We start from the raw sequence: 20414 nt of genomic DNA, 5'->3' as shown, positions 1-20414 counted from the left end.
ACTGTCACTTTCACTTTAAAGAAATTATCCACAGGTGACACACTTCTGAGAGAGTACCAAAAACAATCACACCAGAGCATATCCTCTGAAGAAAATGTTACAATATTCAAGTGAAGTTGTGATAAACTTCAGTAAATACAGAAACATCAATAATGTAATTTCTTTGCATGTTTTAAACTTTATTTTAAGCCTATTTAAGTGTCAAGCACAATTATTTCTATTGAGGATTTTTGTTCACACACTACATTTTGATTATTTTACCTGTGTATTTGCGTTTGTAAGAGCTGCTGTAGGTTTGCTATTCTCTCAGCAGTGACTGACAGTTAAGTTCATCACGGTGTGCTGAATGTGCCAAGTCAAAAGGCTATCCATCAGTCCAACTGAAACAACATGGCCTCCTAAAAACAAACCCATCACTGATTGCATTTTTTAAGATCTCGTTTGCCTCTCAGGTCCTGATGTTTCGATGGAAAAATCGTTTTTAGCATCAAATGATCAAAACTAGCAAAAATGCGAATGAAGCTTGTGCGTTAGGACGCTAGGATGCAAGTGAACTTTGAAAGTTAGTACAAGGAAGCACTTGAAATAACAATAACATATTTTTTCGATGTAACCTATATGAATTATGAAACTGTTTTAAAATATTTTCTGCATAAAATTCATAATTACGTCTTCTGTGTGAAAAACAACGTCGTTGCTAATTTAGCCAAAATGTGTTGAATATTTTTTTAAAAAGCCGCCTAACTTCAGTTAATGCTTTGAGTTTAGGATGCATTTCACATTACAGGCCACAATTTTTATTTGTACAATATCAATTTGTAGAAATTTACGAAAAAACAACATAGTTGCTCTTACGAACAAAAGAAGATTCATTCTGGATTCAAACTTTCGTATAAAGCGATTTATTAGGTCAATATACTTTACACTTGTCCCTTGTTTGGTCATCATTTCCTTCATACCTTTTCTTTTTTTTCACAAATAGCTGTCAACCGTGAATCCTACAGTTTCCAAATAAAATGTCAAACCGTCTTTACATGCAAATGTGCTCAACAAATTGTACGAAACACAAAACAAAAATCCAGCTTCACCAAATGAGGACATGCACAACAGAACATCTTGGCCCTACATATAAATACTTAAAAAAATCTTTACAGTCTCATCTCATAGTGCCCGTTTGTACCATTTTTACCCATTTATATTTACATATTCACAGAAGAATAAATAAAAATGACAGCATATTGCCAAATAATGATCCTCTTCTCTGCTCTCAGACAAAATAATCGACCCCTCCTTTTGTGCTTCATGCGTTCAACATGTAAGTGTTCTTTTATTTTTGAATATTTCAGATTTTTCTCCGAGTTCACGGCCTGGTCCCTTGCTCTATTTGTTGGTGCTGACTCCTCACAGCGAACCTGTTGACGTGCACGGGTATGGGGACCACTATTTTGGGGTTCCTCACTGGTTCTCCTGATCGGTTGTTCACGTTGCCGGCTTTGATCCGTTTCCACTTGGCCCTGCGGTTCTGAAACCAGATCTTCACCTGCACCTCGCTCAATTTAAGCGCGTGAGCGATCTGCGAGCGTTCAGTCAGAGAAAGATACTTTTTACAGTGAAACTCCTTTTCAAGTTCGAGCAGCTGCTCGCTGGTAAAAGCTGTTCGTCTCCTCCGGCTCTTCCCCGCCGAGCTACCGGTGGGTAACGCCTCCTGAGAGCCGGTTTTCAGTTTACTCTTCTGGGACAGGGAGCCACAGTTGTTTCCGTCAGAGAAACTTTCGTTCTCGCTGTCCACGGAGCTGTCCTCCCGGTCACTGCATGCGGTGTCTGCGGATTTGAGGTCCAGCTTCTCGTCGTCTGAGCTGTACAGTTTGGTCTCTCCTAAAATGTAGAGAAAATAAAAGAAAGAAAAAACACACTTAGTCGCTTGTTCAAAGGTCTAAGCCAAAAGCGAGCATTACGCAATTTTCTCATTGTGTAGGACATCAATCATGGCTTCTTTCGAAGCAGGTGGGTAAAAAGGATAGCATGTAAAAATCTGAAAAAACATCTTAAAATATGTTGACAGTTAGCACCAATAGCTAGAGTAAAATTGGTCTAGTTCAGTGTTGCTATTCGGCAAGTTTCCAGATGTTTTAGGCAACTTGGAACAGGTGAGATTTCTTCTTTGCACAATACAATTTTACCAAGCTTGTCTTGAAATGCAGTTAAGCATGCTCTCACATTCGTACTCATTATATTTTAATTAGAAACTCTTAGAAATAACAGTAAAGTGGAAGAAGAAACTATCAGGAACTTCTTCTGTAAAGTATTTTATAGTTCAACTGTCATTAGGTTGCAGTCCCAAAAAAGTCAGACCAAAATAAATGCATTATTATGTCTATCACTCTGCAATTATGAAGAAACTGATGGAGGATGGCTTAATTGTTAATCTCAGAACATGTCTGAGAGAAAAATGTTATACTTTATAATTTAACACATTTTTGCGCACAGTGCTCACTTTTTACGCAGCAGCTTTGAGGTTTGGATTAGGCTATTTTCTAGGAATACGTTATGAGGCCAAGCTTACCTGATATAGTTTGAAAAGTTTCTGAGAAGTTGAGCAGCTCGGAGCTCTTGTCCCGGCCGTGTAGCTCATCAGAGTGCGGGCTCTCCTGCCTCCTCGCTCCGGGATCTGCTGCGCTCAAACGCGGGCCTGGGAGCTCTTGTGGTGGGTAGAAACTGTCCGGTGGATCCGAGAAACTTGGCATCGTGGTGGTGAGCGCGACCATGGAGGGCACCCCCTGCCCTAAACTGGCACAGAACGTGTTCGTGAGGCGTCCCGCAAAAGAAGCCAAAGGCGCGAGGGGTGGTATCCCAGACGTTAAGGGTGAATGGGATAAAGCTTGTGGGATAACCAGAGGTCTGTACGGCATGAACATGGGGTAGCCCGTGTAGAGCAGGTGTCCCGGTCTGGGCTGAGGGGTCCCTATGAGGGAGTCGATTGAGAACGCCGTCGCTTGGCCGCCTGGTCTCTGCATGTTGCAGGCAAACTCTTATTTTTTGGCTGAAAACTTAAAAAGCTGCTGTCCTTTTTTCCCTTGGCGACTCGTAAAACTTTCAGTGCAAAGACGGAGCGGAGACAAAGTAGATCCTCTTCCGTGTTGTCATCCCTGGGACTGAGTGGACTGCTTCTCCGGATCTCTGCACTCTCTCTCTCTCTCTGCGCTTTGTTGTGAGCCCTGTCGCTACCTTTTCCCTCTTATTTGTCACACACTGAGACATAAACACACGCTCTCTCTATCTATCTACCAACTCCTCCCCCGCCCCTCTCCCATGCTCTGTGTGTGAGAGAGTGTGTGTGTGCGCAGAGAGAGAGAGAGGGCGAGAGCGCATTGGTTATCATCTGCAATACAAGAGGAATGAAAAGGGGGTGTTTCCCTGGGGGCTCATCCATCTTCCTCAAATTACGCTTCATTTCCTTATTCAGCCTCTGACTTTTTGGCCGTCTTGAGAGGCGGTAGTTTCCCAGTGGAGACCAAATAGACGGGTCGCCCCCCTCCTCTCAAGCCCCCTCTCCTTCTCTTTTGCCAGGTTCACCATTGACTGCAAAACGGTGTGAGAGACTGCTCCAGCCCTTCCCCTTCTATAATCGTTGACCACACCAACCCAATCAGCTATTATTAATTTTGATTGATGATAAGTAATTACTCTGGATTCAAGGGACAGCGTAAAACAACGGCGCCTTTTGTTGGAATATTGGGGCCGATGGGCATCAGAGTGAGGAGGGTGGAGAGGCAGATGTTTCTCCGCTTTCTGGCCCTTTCTCCGCGAATAAAAACAATGCGTTTGGCTTTGGAAAAAAAGAGAAGTGCTGCAACAATTGTTCCCTGGAGAGAGATACTCTGCGCGAAATTAGATTCAGATAAAAGAGGTTTATGCGAGGTCAACTGCAGTGTGGACACTGTGGCCAAAGTCAAATCGAAGTGATTTTACTCGGTTTGAACCCAAGGGATTTATTTTAAAAGGTCCGAGTATTAAACTCCAACACCTATAACCGATAAACTGCCAATTTAATCCTGCGTTAAGGATTTTTGTAGATTAAATTATGCACTTTGGAGATGAAATTCATCCCTGATCAAAATGCATGCTGGAAAGAAAAAAAAATCACTTTTCTCTTTCCTTAAGCACTGGTTTAATCGCAGATCATTTCACCTTTTAAATGGCAATGGGAACTGATGATGATTAGCCCTATTGAGTCCTGGGTGCCCGGGCTCTCCAACCGGTCGTCTGATTGCACGAGGACATAAACATATCACCAGCGGCTCTGATTAGCGATGGAGGGCCAGGCCAGGCTAATTCTTATAATTGCAAGTGACTCCAGCAGCAGCAGCAGCAGCAGCACTATTTGATCTACTGAAACCATCTCTTTATGGAGCAATTCTGAGGTTACTCTGTTCCCCTTTGCACTTTTTATTGGAGACAAATTTCAACGACCAAATAAAAATTAATCAATTTGAACTTTTCTTTTTCAATCGTGTAAAAAATGTTCATAAGTAGAGTTAAAAATGCTAGAAAAAAAATCAACAACCTTTTTTATTCCCTTACGATATCATAAAACTCTTTCGATTTATTATTTCAAGATAAGTCTGAAAAAACTGGGTTTTTTTCCTGCCAAATATGACCAAAATAATGCATCAAAGATAACTTTTAATTCCGTTAATAACTGCTGACAAACTGACCGGTGCAATTTAACAAATTCTTGTCGTTTTTTTCTGTCGTTTGACCTGTTTCAAAGTTTGTCAAGCATATTTGACCAGGTAAATTCAGATTGAGGTTTTATGAAATCTAGTGATTAAAGTGCCAATTAACACGTTTTAACGTTCAGTAGTTGTGAATCTTTTTTCTTTATTTTTGCTACCTGCCCTTTCAAAATGCAGGATTTAAATGTAAACAAAAAAAACTGAATTTAATTTCATTCAATGTAATTTGTGTATATCATATTTTATCTGCCAATGCACACAAAAAACGAGGATGCAACATGACCCAAAACAGCAGGCTACAAACCAAAGCATTAGGAAGAACCGAGGAGAGACAGTAAATGTAAGACAACGGAAAAAAAATAAATGAACAATATCAACTTCACTTAGCCATGGAGGGCAATTTTATTCTTATATCAAGCTTATTTCTTATATACAACTTCCAGTTACACGCATGTCAGTGGTAAATTAAAGGGTAATTATTAATGCCAATATCTGCCAATAGCACTCCTCAGCGCCCTCATATGCAGCAAACCACAGCTATATATGAATGTATACAAATACAAACATCCTCGTCATCAACAAGTGCAGGATAAAAAAATATTCAGTCATAAAATATGTAAGATAAAAAACACACAATTGCACACCTGCTTTATATTTGATCAAATCTAGTCTACAGCGCCCTCTTGTGGTGTAACATCAAACATGTTTCTGAGCTGAGGGATGATCTGGAATTAAAGTGTTGGGGAACGAACAGCTTCTGAGGGTCAATCATAAAAAGTGTGTTGCCCTACAGTGTTACAGTTGATGCTGTATATTTTATTATGATGTTTATATCGTGAACAGTCTCTCAGCTCCCTCATATAGCAGCCCTCAATCAACAACATATCTATGATAGACTACACAAAGTGCTTTCTAGTGGATATAACCTCTGTAGTCCAGCAGCAGGTAGTTCTTAATGAAGGTGGGCAGATCCAGTTTAGGGACCACTATGTGAACTCGGCCATCCAAGAAGTTCCTGACTTTGCAACGTGCCAAGTGCTGCAGGGATCGAGGAGTCATCTCTAGAGAGAAGACGGACTCGTAGAATTCTTTGTGCTCCTGTTGGAGAAAAGGATGCATAAACATGAGATGAAGTTGGAGGAGCAGTGATATAATTCATGTAAGACTTAACTGTGTTTAAGTATTTTGAAATTAATAAGAAGCAATAAAAGACAAAAAAAAAAGTTTTGCAAAATATTACTGCCTAGATTTTAAGGGAGCTCATGCAGCATACAAAACAAATTTTTGTAATAATTTCTACACATTTTAAATGATTCATATCATAGCAGCATTCATGGCCTTACATATCTCAGATTATATGAGAACTTAAAGGCATCTTGTAATTTTGTTTCATGAATGCACCATTAGGAAATCAAGGAACAAAAGAATATGCATCACTTGTGAAGTCTAATGTTGGAAAGTATGAATAGAACAAATAAACATCAAGGTAACAAATATTTATCTTAAAACCGTCACACTTGTTACATCATTCAGTTTAATTTTCAACAAACTTGCCTGGAACACCTCAGGTGACACAGCCTCCACCCATGTGTCTCTGACTTTAAGTTGACTGTAGGCGTTCAGGAGAACTTCGATGGTGCGTGGAGACACAGAGCAGTGCTTCAGAACCTGAGAGAAACACCACAACACAGAGCAAAGCCCCACATTCATACAATCATCAGTGAAGTTCATGAGCCAGCCTACGACTCCATAGAACTGAAGAAATAAAGTAATTAAACACTTGTGAAATGAACAGATTGGTCTTCCCTCCAGGGGTTTAACTGGAAATTATGCAATTAGTGCTAATTAATCTCCTATTAACACTTGCCTAATTAGGAACCAGGCATTTTCTCTCATGCACGTGGGTTCAGTGATAGTTGTAGTCTGTTCCCTGCAGAGAGTGCAACACTTCATGTTGTGTCATGAGATGGGAATGATTTGAATTGTGAAGTTGTGAAGTCTGGAATACTCGGAGGAATAGTTTAAGTGTCTCAAGACTTTCAAGGTGTTACATGAGCAGAGCCTGCTAATTATGCTAAATGAGCCAGCTTGATGAATAATTGGTTCATACTGCAAAAACAGTGTATAACTCCAAACCCGTCTGCATTCATTTATTCCACAAGGATTGTAGTAATTCTTTCTTTTTTACTCATTTTAAATAACATGTAGCTTTTCATTTCTCACCACAGGTAGAGCTCCAGGCCATACCCGAATAGAACCATGGTTTAGCAAAGCACGAACAATCCTCTCAGGCTCATGGGAAACCTTGTAGCTGACCACTTTCAGGATGTTGTGCATGGGAGCTTCGCCCCCATAGTCCATCTCATTGACGCAGGCGCCTTTAGCCAGCAGCAGATCCACTATATCAGGGTTGGCATTCTTACAGGCCATGTGTAGAGGATTGTGTTTGTCCTGGTCCATGGTGTGGATGTCGGCCCCGGCCCCTAGCAGTGTCTGGCACACCTTGCAGTAACTTTGAAGTTCCTGGAGCTCCTGGGGTTGTGAACACGCTGCATTCAGGGGGGTGAGCCCTTCATCGTTCTGTCTGTCCACAGCAGCTCCATAACGCAGGTAGAGGTCCACGTGGTCAGGGAGGCCGTTTCTGGCTGCCACATGTAAAGGACTGTCACCTTCATCTAGAGTGCGACCATTGATGGCTGCACCATACTGGAGGAGGTATTTGGCACATCTGTAGATAGAAGTAAAGAACCTTGTTTTGTAATGCAGCACAGGTTGTCCCCATGTTTAAACATCTTTCAGTGTGTATCTTGGAAGTTTTATTAAACTCATAACTGTAACTAAGAAGCTATGGTGTGCCTATATATCCTATATATACCAACAACTAACCCCATGTTCCAAATGCTGATTTAAATCTTAAACCAGATGTCATGTTAAACTTTTAATACATAAGAACGAGCTATTATGAGTAAAACTTCCCTTAAACTATGAGCTTGGATCTGCTAAACAATTTTGAGTGGCTGGAGCTCCATCTTACACCCATTTAGCTAGCAATTTTAGCTACACAACTGCCTGCCTATCAGGTTTTAACACTCTGCAAAACTAGGCAACTCTTACAGAAAAAAAACCTGATGTAACCTCTGATTTCACCAAATGAAAGCAATCAACACGTGCTAAAAACTACAATTCAGTGTCCCATTGAGGCTGGCTTCAAATCCAAGGAATCCCCATTGACTGCCATGTAAAATTATTTATCTTTACAGCAGAAATAAACATGTTCACAGCCTGGTACAACAATTGTTTAGGTCTAAATAATCCATTCTACTATTTGTAGACACTTTATGGGGCTGAATTAGTCCGCTATGAAGATATTAAGATCACAAGTTTTGCATTATTAGGCATAATTAGGGGTGTTGCTGACTTTACTGACAGACAAATTGGTGACATCACTGAGACTGTCAGTACAGACTATGGAAATAACACTTTCTTTCTTTTCCAACAACTGTTGCATTAATTTAGGACACCAGCGCTTTTGCTAATTACTGTCCACAACCAGAAAACCTGCTTGCTCCAGTAAGATTAGCTAACGATGGCTAATGTTAGCAAACTTTTGATTCATTTTGATTCTGATTTCAAGCAGTGTTGTCTTCATCTTATGGCAAAAATGAGTTAATTAGGAAAAAATGTAACCTCAATATAAACTGAGGCTTCTTACTTCGATTAGAGCTGCTGTGATGAAATTTTGGTTTGAGTCAATTTGCCACCCCCTGTGGACATAATGTTACATCTATTTTCTGATCTTGTGCATGTGTAAATAATGTTTTCGTACAAAAATCTCACTCTGCTGTTTTGTAAATCATGTCACTCATCAAGAATCTTTGCTGTTGAAAATTAAAGAGGTTAGATAAAAACTGTTGGCAGCATTCTGTTTATCGCCACCTACCCGGCAGAATATTTGCAGGTATAAAAAATAACATTGATCCAACAAAAATCTGTCTCTCTGCTGTTGGTCTGTTTTGCTATTGAAAGTCATAAAGACAGTGTGTTTCATAAACTGTTAAAATCTCTTTACAGGAGCTTTAAGGTCAGTAAACCTTGACATCTCATAGTCAATCTTAGCCTCTGGCAACTGTGAAAGTATCCTTAAAGCAAAGTACTCATGGATTCATTTATTGAAGTTTTGTTCTGCTTTATACACCAAATATATTACAGACTCAAATTTGGTTCTGCTTTACTCACTCAAAAGATTCAAGGGTGGTACAGACGTGCAGTGGCATGAGGCCCTCCTCAGAGACAGCATTAGCATTGGCGCCGTGGATCAGCAGCAGTTTGGTACACTCTGGCTGGCAGTTTTCACAGGACTCATGCAGGGCTGTGGTGCCTCCAGGTGCTAGGTCTACATTGGCTCCTCGTTGCAGCAGGAGTCTGAGGCACTCTGTGAAGCCTCGTCCAGCGGTGATGTGAAGTGGTGTTGTCAATTCTTGCTCATAACTCAGTGACCAAAGTCCTGCAAGTAAATGATAATGAAGTTTAAGGTCAACACTCATCTGTGAAGATTATTGAGTGGACATTTCGGATACCGAATTCAAAGTATGATAATATCCTGAAGAAAAGCACAGATTAACCTACTCAGGCCTCTGTAGTTAAACCTGAAGTTCTTCCATTCTTCTATGTTGCTGGTGTCATATGTGGCATCGATAAGGTGTGAGTACTCGTCGTCGTCCACTATGCTGATGATCGTCAGCTCATCGCCCACGAGGAGAGAGTTCCAGAACTGCAGGATACAACCGGTAGCAGTGGCTGTGGCGATCACGTCGTTGCGGTATTTTTTCTTTTTGTGCCACCTAATCTTTGGAGCTACGTAAGCCATACTGAAACTAAGCTATGTATTTAAATGTTGCAGGAGCGTGGTTTCTCTTGAAGAAATAGGCTCTTATGCTTGGTTGTTTGTGCACACAGGGCTATTTCAGGGGGGATGTTATGTGATATTTTGGCTGGCCTAGTGAACCTCCTCAGCCCAGCCAATGATCTGTGTGTTACATGTCACCTGAGCACTGATTCAGCACATCAGTAGTAGTTAATGGATATTGCTCTTTTGCATGCAGGTGAAATATAGGAGGATGGAAAATGAAATTATTTTGGTAAACCTCCCAATAATGCACAGGTCTATTAACATTCATCTAACATTTTGAATTGGATCAAAGGACACAAAAATCCCAAACTGACTTATTATGCTACAACATGAAAATGTAAGCAGCTTATTTTGTCCACTGTGAAAAGCCACAATGGAATCCAGCCTGATTGTGTGGGGGACATGATTGTTTCCATAAATACTGTCTCATGCTCTGCTTCTATAAATATGACATTACTGTGTCATCAAACACTGCCTCAGAGTGACATGCATCAACTACGTATTGCTCCAAGTTGCATGTTAAAATCATTAGAAAGCAGTGATTAATATTCTGATGTGCTCATCTCCAGGAAAAAATAAGTAAGCTAAGCTGTGCAAATTCTCCAGAATCTGTAAATGAATTCCTAATGAAGACAGATGATGTCTCCTACCTTCTCCTGTGGCGACCCAGCGCATATCCCCTCCTTGTGGTTCGATGATGAGGTTAACTGTGGATCCTCGCGGAAACAGTCGCTGCATAGCCTCCAGGTCTCCTGTATACAGAGCATTTACGACGACCGCATCCTGGCAGAGCGCTGCGGGCAGGGCCTTGCTGGGCCTCAGCGGTGCCCTGTCCCTGGCCTCCTTTTTCAGCAGATAGTTATTGAGTTGATGGGAGGCCAGCTGCTTCTTGTACTGGTGCCTTTCCAGCATGTCCTCGTCAAGTTGAAGAGAACGCAAGGCCATGGATGAAAAGACAAAGCTGCCTTGTGACATGCTGAATGTCTCACCTCTGAGGTGGTTGTGTGAAATGTGTATGAGAGAGTGAATGACAGTCTTCAAAGGCCTTCCTATCTGTTTCTGTAGTTGTTTCGCTCTCTCTGGCTAACGTGCCTGCTGGCTGTTCAGACGGTTGGTTCACAGAGTTGTTTTGATATTTGGTATGAAACCCTCCCTGCAGTGTGACAACTAATGCTATTTTTATCCCTCACATGCACACTCTTGAGCCTCCCCTGTTTGCCTCAAGCAAAGTTTCAGCTGTAAAGTGTGCATGTGTCAGGTTACAAGGTACTCATGTAGGTCACTACATTACAAGGTGCTATAGAGGTGACTGACGTGTTTTATTTAAAACCCGCAGAATCTTTTTGAAAATTACCTTTAATGAGAGCAGTTGGGAGGCTTTCCTCCTGGAGGAATACGGATTTAAAGATTAAAGTTCAGCACATAGAAACACAGCTTTTTCCAGATAGATTTAGTGTGTTCTCCCATCTTGCCCTCTAACTTTCAGTGAAAAAAAAAGTTAATTCAAAAGGGTCAAGTCTCTATAATATAAAAATGTAGCACTCCCAATAGAGCTTTTGCTATTGAACTCACATAAAAAGTCCAAAAGTAACAGCTGACTTATCATTTGGACAACTTTTAAGGTCAAATTTGGTCTTAGAGGCAGAGCAAATAGGAATGCCCTATTGGAGAGCCCCTGTGAGAATGTGCTTGCAAAATGTCTTCCTCTGTTTTGTATTTTTTTTTCCAGCAGCCTTAATGGATTTTATGTATCCACATGGCTCCCTGCATTAGAACATTAGGCTGAATGACTGGCAACCGCTGTGTCACTCTGCCCCACGTGTAGTGTTCTGATGGTGGAGGGACGGCGCATAATTAAGCCTCGTAAGCCTACTCGCTAAGCTTCTGACAAACATCTCTTTTGACTGATGGGCCGCCATTTTCAAGTGCAATGCTGAACCACACTCTTTACTCTCTAGACCCAGGTTAGCTTTACATGCCTGGTTATGATGACATATAATAACCTCATTTTTTGGAGGCTTGTCAAAATGTTCTGCATTTGATGCACAGCTTATCAAAACGCACATATTTTAATGTCTGTTTATCCACGTCTGTGCTGGAGTCCATCAAGGTGCATGTAAGCTCTGTGGAAAACAAGGTCGGCACCACAGGTGGAGAAGTATATAACATTTGTTGGGAGGTTTTACCTTCTTTCCCATTTGAAAACACAGAAGCATCGCTGCTTCTCATCTATACCTTAACGACTGTTCTGCTATGGAAATCGAGGTCATTTATTTTATGTTACAGTTTGGTAATAGATGCCACATTAAACTGAAGGCGAGTAAGAGTTTCAACTTTGAAAACACACATTACCAGAGAGAGACTAGGAATATTGTTTTTGCGGCTGGAGTACATCCTTTTAAATGATATACATAATGAGTTTATAATATGCATCTGGGCTACCTCCTCTCTACTTTGATGTCTTCCAAATGGCCCGGGTGTCATCAGCAAAACATGTAGGCACTTTCCCGCCTCATTGACTCCCAAATGTATTTTAAATATCATTCCTGGTAACGCAATTATTTAAAACGCTGAACTAAACACTTACTAATGGGGAAAAAGACAGCGACTTCGATAAATTCATTTCTCAAATGGTGGGCATTCGTGTTTCTTTTTTCTTTTTTTCCCCCTCTCAGAAGCGGAGGAAACTCTGATGGCAACAAAAAAACATCAGCAGTAGTAACACCCCCTGCCCTCACAGCCCCCCGTGGACATATTAAATCTTTGGTTTCCTCACATTACCCACCAGTAGCCGTCTCTCCGATGGTTTTTCACCATTGTGGTCAACTGCCTTCCCTTCCCAAGGCGGCGAGAGACCGGACATCAGCAACAGCCCTGATGAGAGAGAGGCACTTAATTTATACAATCATAGGCAATTAGTTCCCTCTGATTATGTGCCTCTTAATGCTGTTTTGAGTACTGTGGCACACAGTAATACAGAAAGAGATTAAACTATAGCCCTCCCTCCACACTGAGCAGTCATTTAATATACTGAGAACATAATGAAATGTACACAGTAATTACAGTAATATTAAATGCTAATGGGTTTGCAATTGGATCTGTTGTTAGTCTAAGACAGAGTCAGTGCATCCAAAGAAAGTCTAAGTTTAGAGAGAGTGTTAAAATGGCATCAAAGCACACCATCATCCTCCAGGTATTTCATATAATAATGAGTTGTGTGTAACTTATTGCACTTTTTAAAATCTGAAATGGCCGGATCATGTCTGGAAAGTGGGCAATTCTGTTGCCTTAAGAGCCATTGATATGCAACTTGAACATTTCAGTTCACATGAAGGAGAGAAAGAGAGTCTGAAGTTTATGGTAAAATAACTTGTTTATGTGAGCATGTTTGATTGGCTAACAATATTGGCACCTTTTATGCCTTTGTGTAGAGTTCTGATTGACATTTTGGTTTATTCAAATTTTTCCAAATATCTCATTGACTCTGACACTCCATACAGATACATTAAGTCTGCAATGCTATTACAGATCTTTTTTGGTTCCTGATCAGCACTGGTTTACTTCCATATGTTTGGCTCATCAGCGTCCACCACATGTTATAGACAAGATGCCCTATTTGCAAACCTCCCCCAGGTCTCATCACAATGCTCAAGGTGTTGGTTGAGAACCCAAATGAATTTATAGAGCCTTGAATTGAACAGTAGCTCCAAACTACTCTGTGGAAGCATGATTACTTTTTCTGTACTCTCTCAGCTCTGAGCCTACCACCTATAATGTATTGTGTCGGTCTTTGCAGATTCCAATTGTCTCTCAATGCACTGATCACCACGCAAATAGCCCCCTGTTTCATCATGACAATTGAGAGGTTCATATTTCAACCTAATAGTCCTGTATAACTTTAACCATCTATCACAACCTCATTTCATTGCGGTTGCAGTTAATACGCGCTTCCCTGCCAAGTGGAACATTTTCTAATGATGCACTCTCACACGAAAACAAGGCAAGCAAGCACGGGCTCTGCATCACTCACTAATGCACCCATCCATAATGTGTTCATAGCAGTCTGCCTAAAGCAGACGGCAATGACTACCACTTGGCATGGGCATGAGAGGGGATATGGGGAAGGGTGCAAGATACAAAACCTAAATGGCCATGATAATCACGAACAAAGTCACTGCCATCAAAGACTGTATCACCCTCATAATAACATCCGTAGATTTCCTATCATTACCAAGAATGCTGGGAAACAACTAAAATGGGTATCTCAACAATAACAGTCATTGGCAGGAGTCACATCAAGTGCATTATCACAGTGAGCCCGGCTTTGTAGGATGTTGACAAGGGTCGCCTAATAGGTGTATGTAAAGCCTGATGTAAACACCATCCTAATTAGAGAGACCTTTATCAGTTCCTGCATTTTATGCAGATTGGACTGGTGCAAACGGTGGTGTCATTATCCTGTAATCAAGTAGTATTCAGTTGACGGTGTTGTCTTTTAAAGACCTGATTAGAATAAACAACAAGGATGCCATGTTGCGTTATTTCCTCTGTCAGTTTATTAATAGCCATATGTCCATTTCAAAGCTGACTAGATAATGGATATTATCAAGGTTTGAATAAATTCATTAGAGGTCAAAAAATACTTTAGAAACATGCTAACTTTTAAAAGAAATATGCTTTACAAGGACAATGTTGTTTTTGTATCCTGTGTTATGAGATAAAGATGATAAAGTTTAAGTCAGAGTTTTTACAAAAGCTGCAAAAATGATGCTTTTTATGTTTTTGGCTCCTTTTATTCAGCCATTATCAAAAGATATTACCCCTTTCCCATCTTGATGAGCACATCCCTAAAACATTTTTTTTACCCTTCTTTACCATCATTTCTATCTGTATTTATATTTTGTAGTATATATATGCTTTTAATCAGAATTTAATGAGGAACCAGTTTTCTTGGTGACTTAAGCTCATGCCCCATGTACAGAGGCTGCAGCCCTTGTAACTGTGGTTGCTCGTTCTACTCCTGGCTACTTGGTTTGGATCCAGGCTGGGGCCCTACCTGTGTGAGATGGAATGTATCTCTCTCCTACCACTGGAGTGTGGATTACAGTAATGCACTGGGAGGGTGCATCAGATAAACTTTACACAAGAATGAGAAAGACTTTTATCTTAGCAAGGAGGCATGGTGGACCCTATTGCTAGATATGATATATATATACATATATATATAAATCAAGTTTTATCTATATAACACCTTTCATACAAGTCAAATGCAACCCAAAGTGCTTCACAGCGATTGAAAACAAGAAAGAAGCAGAAATAAAATAATCACAAGACATATTAAAAATAGAATAAAAATTGATTTTAAATAACTAATGCACACCAACAACAATAAAATATGTGTAATTAAAATAAGTTAAAGCGTCAAATATGTGTATTTAATATATATATACATATATATATGTAATGGCTAATTACTAATAGAGTACTTTGTGTGACCTCATCTAAAGTGAGGCTTAAATATGCCTTACAAGGCATTTATAAATTAGATTGAAAAGGAAACCCACACAGTTCTTTGGATATTTATTTCTGTACAAAAACATGCAGTTTTCTGTAAAAGTTGAATGTTTTATATTACATTTCAAAATATTAAATTTTAAAAACTACTCATTAAAGAATCAGTCATACTTTGTTCATGTTGAATGTGATACTACCCCATCTAGTGGTTATGATGAGTTGTTACTATTTTTTCCTAAATGAGTGGAGGATTGAAAAGTGGGACCTCTTTTTTTTTATGCATTTATTGAGAGATGCAAAAAATGTGAAGCCTTTATAACAACACAGAGTGTGTTGAAGTCTTCATTTAGAGCTGGTGTACTTAGTGACAGCTTTGGTGCCTTCAGACACAGCGTGTTTAGCCAGCTCCCCGGGCAGTAGCAGCCTCACTGCAGTTTGCACCTCTCTGCTGGTGATGGTGGAGCGTTGATTGTACTGAGCCAGTCGGGACGCTTCGGTAGCAATTCTTTCAAACAGGTCGTTCACGAAGGAGTTCATGACGCTCATGGCTCTGCTTGAAATCCCCGTGTCTGGATGAACCTGTGAAGACATGAGGAATAGTTTGAAATTAGGTTGTAATAACAAACCGGAAGAACCGAATCAACCTAAGTTCCATGCGCATTTTTCACTCACCTGTTTCAACACTTTATAGATGTACATTGCGTAAGTTTCTCTTCTTTTGGCTTTTCTTTTCGTCTTTTTTTCACCTGAACTCTTCCCCTTTCGTTTGGATATATCATTAGTCATATTTCAAACTGTATCTCATTCAAGAGCTATTTTAAGTAATACCTAATGCTTTATCAAGTAGCTAGAAATAGGCCTGGTTTCCCAGTTTGCAAGCTTGCGCACAGCTGTTTATGTAGCATGTTAATTAGCGACAGATTTAGCTCACCTGCTTTGTTTTTGTTGTAGGAAAGACGCACAAATTAATACGGGTTAAGGCCCAAAATTCAGCCACGAGGTCACCTACAACTGCTTCTGATTAATGAGGAAGGTCATGTTGTTGCCAAGAGGTTGTAATGTATTGAGTTATTTAAACCACAAGGTTAAATCATTGCACATACCAATGGTGTCCACTCGGTGGCACGCTCACACCAGTTTTTAGGCTGCATTAAAATACACTAGTGTATGAATATTCCTGAAGTAGATTCTCCTGAAATCCATTGTAATCCTCCATACAGCCCGTAGTTTGATAGATATTTTAGACCTTGGGCTATATTTAGAAACCTTAACATTTAAATGGACGCGCTTTGATTGTCTCATGAAATGTTTCTGTAAGCTAACTCTTGATTTTAATGAGGGCCTGTGCTGTTATCAGATAGATCAATGCGCACTGAGGCTATGCTTATTAAAAATGAATTGCATTATAAGCAACACTGGATTAAAGCAGGCCCCAGAATCCCAGCCCCAAAAGCCCCAATGTCATTTTGTCTGATTTAGAAGGTAGCGGTCCAGCAAAATGCAGATGTGTTTGGGAATTTTTCTCTATTAATGTGTAGTCTTGACACCTTACTTATACAGTGGAGCTCTGTGTTTAATCTCAACCAATTTCTTTCAAGCTGTATACCTACTTTCGATGATAAGTGTTTGGTGTCTGAACAATCTCCTAATTGGCACTAACTGCACAGATTGAAAATCCATCAGAATGATAGGGTTTTAAGTTCATTTCGCAAATTACAAGTAAGGCATGTTCTCCACATATCTTCTCATCAGGTTCAGATAGATTACAAGTTTGAGTACTCTACATACAGTTCTCAGTAGCTTTACATACATGTCTGCAGACATGCTTTCAGGTTAAATCAGTTTTACTCTGGTCTCTGATTGTTGTGGTGTTATTTCTTGAGTTGCAAAGCGTTACATTTCTCATTTGTCTTTGCCATTTTTGTGTGTTTTAGATCATGAGAGCTAGAGAGACAGCATAAGTTGTGCATAGAGAAGAATCAACATGCAGCAAATGGTCCAAGAGTTGGAACGGCACCTGTGTGCTGCAGCGACGACTCGCCCTCTGTTCATGGGGGGCACACGCTGGACATGGTGAGCTACAAGGGTGCCCTTGATTACATTTCTAGCTTGTGTTTAACCCTGGAATCTTTGGTTGTGGAACAATGTGACAAAGTACTGGTATTTGGTATGAAATATTTCAGCTCTAGGTTTGTATTTTAATGGTTATTCCTGTTGCTTTATCTAGTACTTAGAGATACATCTAATTTGCCTCAAGGTTAACAATTGTTCTTTCAAACTAGTATTATAACATATTAAGACGTCTAGATTTTGTCATTAAAATTTTAGCACCCTTTGCTTTGATGAAACACAAAACAAGGTCTTTAACCTTTTATTCCCCAAACATTTTCTGATTGTAGTGGAACACTATTTCCTTGAAATGCACTAGTATTTTCCTGAAAACTGCTATGCCACTTACAGTTTGATCCCATGAAACTATTCAAACATGTTCCATTGTTTCTACATATGCCCTCTCCTCTGTTTCCCAGGCTTATAATCTGTTTGATTTACGAGATCCAGGGTACTTAAAGGATCGGAACACAAATTAAATCCTCCATCATAAACATATTTTCTCTATATAGTAGGGCACTTTGTCATGCTTATTCATTACTATCATAACAAAGCTTGGCAAAGTTGCGTTGGCTTCAGTCGTGCTGCTGAGGTTCCCTACAATTTCGAGATGCATCCATGCCATAAATAATACTGTGGGTGAGCAGTGAACATGAGAAATTTACTTCAGCATCACTCACTATCAAGTTGTGTGTATGTAGGTTGTAGAGTGTGAAGTGAGTTGACAGTAATGCTAAAGAAAATAGCTCTTAGTGTTGAAGCTCTGCAATAAAATCATCATGGCACCTGTTTTAATAGCTCTGGACTCATTACTTAAAATCTTAAGCAAGTTGAGGTTAACATAAATTCACAGCAAACAAGATGTAAGGAAACACATTTCTATTAGTCTTGTTGTGCACACAAACAGCCCCTGCTTTACTATAATGTCAGACAACTGGCAGGCTGAAGTTGAAGCATGAATATATAGTCAAACAAACAACATATTTCAGAAAGCAGCAAAGTTAAAAAGATCCACTTTCATTCTTTTCAGGGTTGCCATGAAAAGCTTCTGCTTTAAAACTTCAGTGACCCTGTGATATTCTCATTGATTGACTAAAATACTGCTTCTAATCATCTTTTATCAAGTAAAGAGCACATTGGTTTGTTGAATGACACTGAGATGTTACAACTTGAACATGTAATTAGTGCATAGAACATTGCTGTTCCTGGGCCAGGGTCTTGGACTCTTTCTTCTCCTTCTGCTTGTGTTCTCCACCAACGCTCAACAGATAGTGAGCAGCAGATTACATATGAATAGGCTCTTATCTGCAGCAGCCTTTAAGCAAGGTCATTTGCTGCAAACTGAATAGCAGCTGTTCGTTGAATGCATTGCGAAGGCCATCTCTTTGCTCTGTTGTCTGGCAGATTTCTGCAGTTTATTTGTTTTCATGTGAGAAAAGAAGACGGGAAAGAGGTGAGTGTGTGTGTGCACATCTGCCTCCTCACTACTTCTGTATGACAGTCACAGGAAAGGAAAATAGTTGGTTGTTGTTTATCACAGCCTGTCATATCGACATACAGCTAAAGGCTATGTGAAGTTTTATCTTTTCTGCCGTGCTTGTAGCTCAACGCTTGATACCCGTAGTGATTACTCTCATGTTGCCAAGTTGTTTCACAGTTTGCTGTTCAAATATATTATTTCAGGGTTTCTCTGAACATATCTACTCTCAAGAAAATAAGAGCTTTATAGTTTACTCCTGACAGAATGACAAGATAGACAAGTGCAACACTAAGGCTGTATGCTGATATTGATGCACTTTGTTGCTGCAATATTATTACGTCTTGTACTCTATCAGTTCACAAAAACACTCCAGTGATTTTGAATGGTTTTAAATGTACTTAGAAAATTGCAAAGATTTCATTTATGACTGAAAGAGCAAAATGGCAATTCCTTTGCTTAGGTTTTGGCAGAAAAAGTAGTGCTACTTGCAGATAAAGTGACATTTATAATTACAAATGCACTTCCTACCATTCTGTTTAAATACACAAGCTGACTTTTTTTTACTCTATCTTGTACAAAACTTAAAGTGTTTTAAGTATATATGCTCTATGATAGTTCTATCAGTAGATTAAAACTAGATCAGAAGTATCACAAAGTACTTTCTTGCTTACCATACCTCTTTACTTTCTGTTTTATATATTGCCACAAGGATGTTTTGGGCAAATCGCATTTCTGCAGTGTATACTCTTACAAATCTCCTCATCATTGTAATCAGTTGGGGGTAATTATAGTTGACTGAAATCTGAGGAACATAAAAAGAGAACAGAAATAACAAGATTAAGTGGCTGTTATCACCTCAAGTTAACTCTAAATGTTTATAATGATTGTTAAATTGTAAAAAATACAGGCTTCAGAAGTGATTTTGCCCTAAGCGTCTGCATCTCAATATTAAGAAGTGGAATTTGAGAGCTTTTCAAGTCTTTCTTCTTTGTCTTAATATTTTTTCCTGTGTCTTATTTTATGTTCTTTTGAATACATAAGCAAACAATAACATTAAATGATTGGAAAAGGTTTTACTGGCTAATTTACAACCCCAGGACAAGATTATTATTTTATTTTTTTGTCGATTTGTATTTCAAACATGGGCCAACAAATGCAGACTTGATGTTTATATTTCTTTTCTTTTTTTCTTTTTTTTACAACTTTTTATTGAGTTTAAACTAGTAAAAGTAAAATGTTGTTTCCAGTCCACATGTGAGTTTAGGGTAACCAGTCATCAGAAGCCATGTCACGTTGTGTGTCCCACTATTGGGGTTGTAAGAGGGGTCTTCCACTCAGAAAAGTGCCCTCCCCTCAGAAGTAGTTTCTTTAAGTCTAAAGGCAAATAGTCTAGGAATGGTGACCAAACCTTTAAAAACTGCTCATTGTTTCTTTTTATGACAGCATGTTGTCTTTCATGAGGGAGGGTGTTAAAAATCTCCCTGTGATGTTTAGATTTCAGTTTTTGTATATAAACTCAAAACAGTTCCATACACTGATTTTTTTGTTTTGCTGTAGTGCTCTGCTGTAAGCTTCTGAGCAGTTGATGTAGTAAAAGAACTGTCAGGGAAAGCTCTGAAGAATCAGAATCAGTTAAATCTGTAGTTCAGGTTTTGTTTTTGCTCCC

At 39.6% G+C, this 20414-nt stretch overlaps 3 protein-coding genes across 5 annotated transcripts; all 3 read right to left on the bottom strand.

The window, feature by feature from the left end:
* Positions 1-879: 879 nt before the first annotated feature.
* gbx1 (gastrulation brain homeobox 1) lies at positions 880-3266 on the bottom strand. Its single transcript, XM_034702526.1, has 2 exons — positions 2564-3266; positions 880-1875 (listed from the first exon to the last, which is right to left on the bottom strand). The coding sequence occupies exons 1-2, from the start codon at positions 3012-3014 to the stop codon at positions 1361-1363; spliced, it is 966 nt and encodes a 321-aa protein (XP_034558417.1). The 5' UTR covers positions 3015-3266; the 3' UTR covers positions 880-1360.
* A 1848-nt stretch (positions 3267-5114) lies between these two features.
* On the bottom strand, positions 5115-11001 carry asb10 (ankyrin repeat and SOCS box containing 10). Of its 3 annotated transcripts, XM_034702524.1 has the most exons (6): positions 10296-10529; positions 9363-9507; positions 8973-9240; positions 6960-7464; positions 6291-6404; positions 5115-5834 (listed from the first exon to the last, which is right to left on the bottom strand). In XM_034702524.1, the coding sequence occupies exons 1-6, from the start codon at positions 10410-10412 to the stop codon at positions 5649-5651; spliced, it is 1335 nt and encodes a 444-aa protein (XP_034558415.1). In that variant the 5' UTR covers positions 10413-10529; the 3' UTR covers positions 5115-5648. The 3 variants fall into 3 exon arrangements, with proteins under 3 accessions (XP_034558415.1, XP_034558414.1, XP_034558416.1); XM_034702523.1 differs by lacking the exon at positions 9363-9507 and having other exon boundaries at positions 10296-11001; XM_034702525.1 differs by lacking the exon at positions 10296-10529 and having other exon boundaries at positions 9363-9698.
* Positions 11002-15381: 4380 nt separating this feature from the next.
* On the bottom strand, positions 15382-16046 carry zgc:92591 (uncharacterized protein LOC436997 homolog). Its single transcript, XM_034702528.1, has 2 exons — positions 15832-16046; positions 15382-15738 (listed from the first exon to the last, which is right to left on the bottom strand). Exons 1-2 carry the CDS (start codon positions 15943-15945, stop codon positions 15502-15504), a joined length of 351 nt encoding a protein of 116 aa, XP_034558419.1. The 5' UTR covers positions 15946-16046; the 3' UTR covers positions 15382-15501.
* Between the last annotated feature and the right edge of the window lie 4368 nt (positions 16047-20414).

The sequence above is a fragment of the Notolabrus celidotus genome, chromosome 15, assembly GCF_009762535.1.
Source record: "Notolabrus celidotus isolate fNotCel1 chromosome 15, fNotCel1.pri, whole genome shotgun sequence".
NCBI lineage: Eukaryota > Metazoa > Chordata > Actinopteri > Labriformes > Labridae > Notolabrus > Notolabrus celidotus.
This window is presented reverse-complemented; position numbering and strand designations above follow the sequence as displayed.

What these genes read in the sequence shown, in the direction of transcription:
- gbx1 (XM_034702526.1), bottom strand. Translation starts at nt 3,014, where the DNA reads ATGCAGAGACCAGGCGGCCAAGCGACGGCGTTCTCAATCGACTCCCTC. An exon ending in AACTTTTCAAACTATATCAG is followed by an intron (nt 1,876 to 2,563) that starts GTAAGCTTGGCC and finishes TCTACATTTTAG; the next exon opens with GAGAGACCAAACTGTACAGC.
- asb10 (XM_034702523.1), bottom strand. Translation starts at nt 10,620, where the DNA reads ATGTCACAAGGCAGCTTTGTCTTTTCATCCATGGCCTTGCGTTCTCTT. An exon ending in CTGGGTCGCCACAGGAGAAG is followed by an intron (nt 9,241 to 10,295) that starts GTAGGAGACATC and finishes ATTTACTTGCAG; the next exon opens with GACTTTGGTCACTGAGTTAT. An exon ending in GGCCTGGAGCTCTACCTGTG is followed by an intron (nt 6,405 to 6,959) that starts GTGAGAAATGAA and finishes TGTTTCTCTCAG; the next exon opens with GTTCTGAAGCACTGCTCTGT.
- zgc:92591 (XM_034702528.1), bottom strand. Translation starts at nt 15,945, where the DNA reads ATGACTAATGATATATCCAAACGAAAGGGGAAGAGTTCAGGTGAAAAA. An exon ending in TCTATAAAGTGTTGAAACAG is followed by an intron (nt 15,739 to 15,831) that starts GTGAGTGAAAAA and finishes ATGTCTTCACAG; the next exon opens with GTTCATCCAGACACGGGGAT.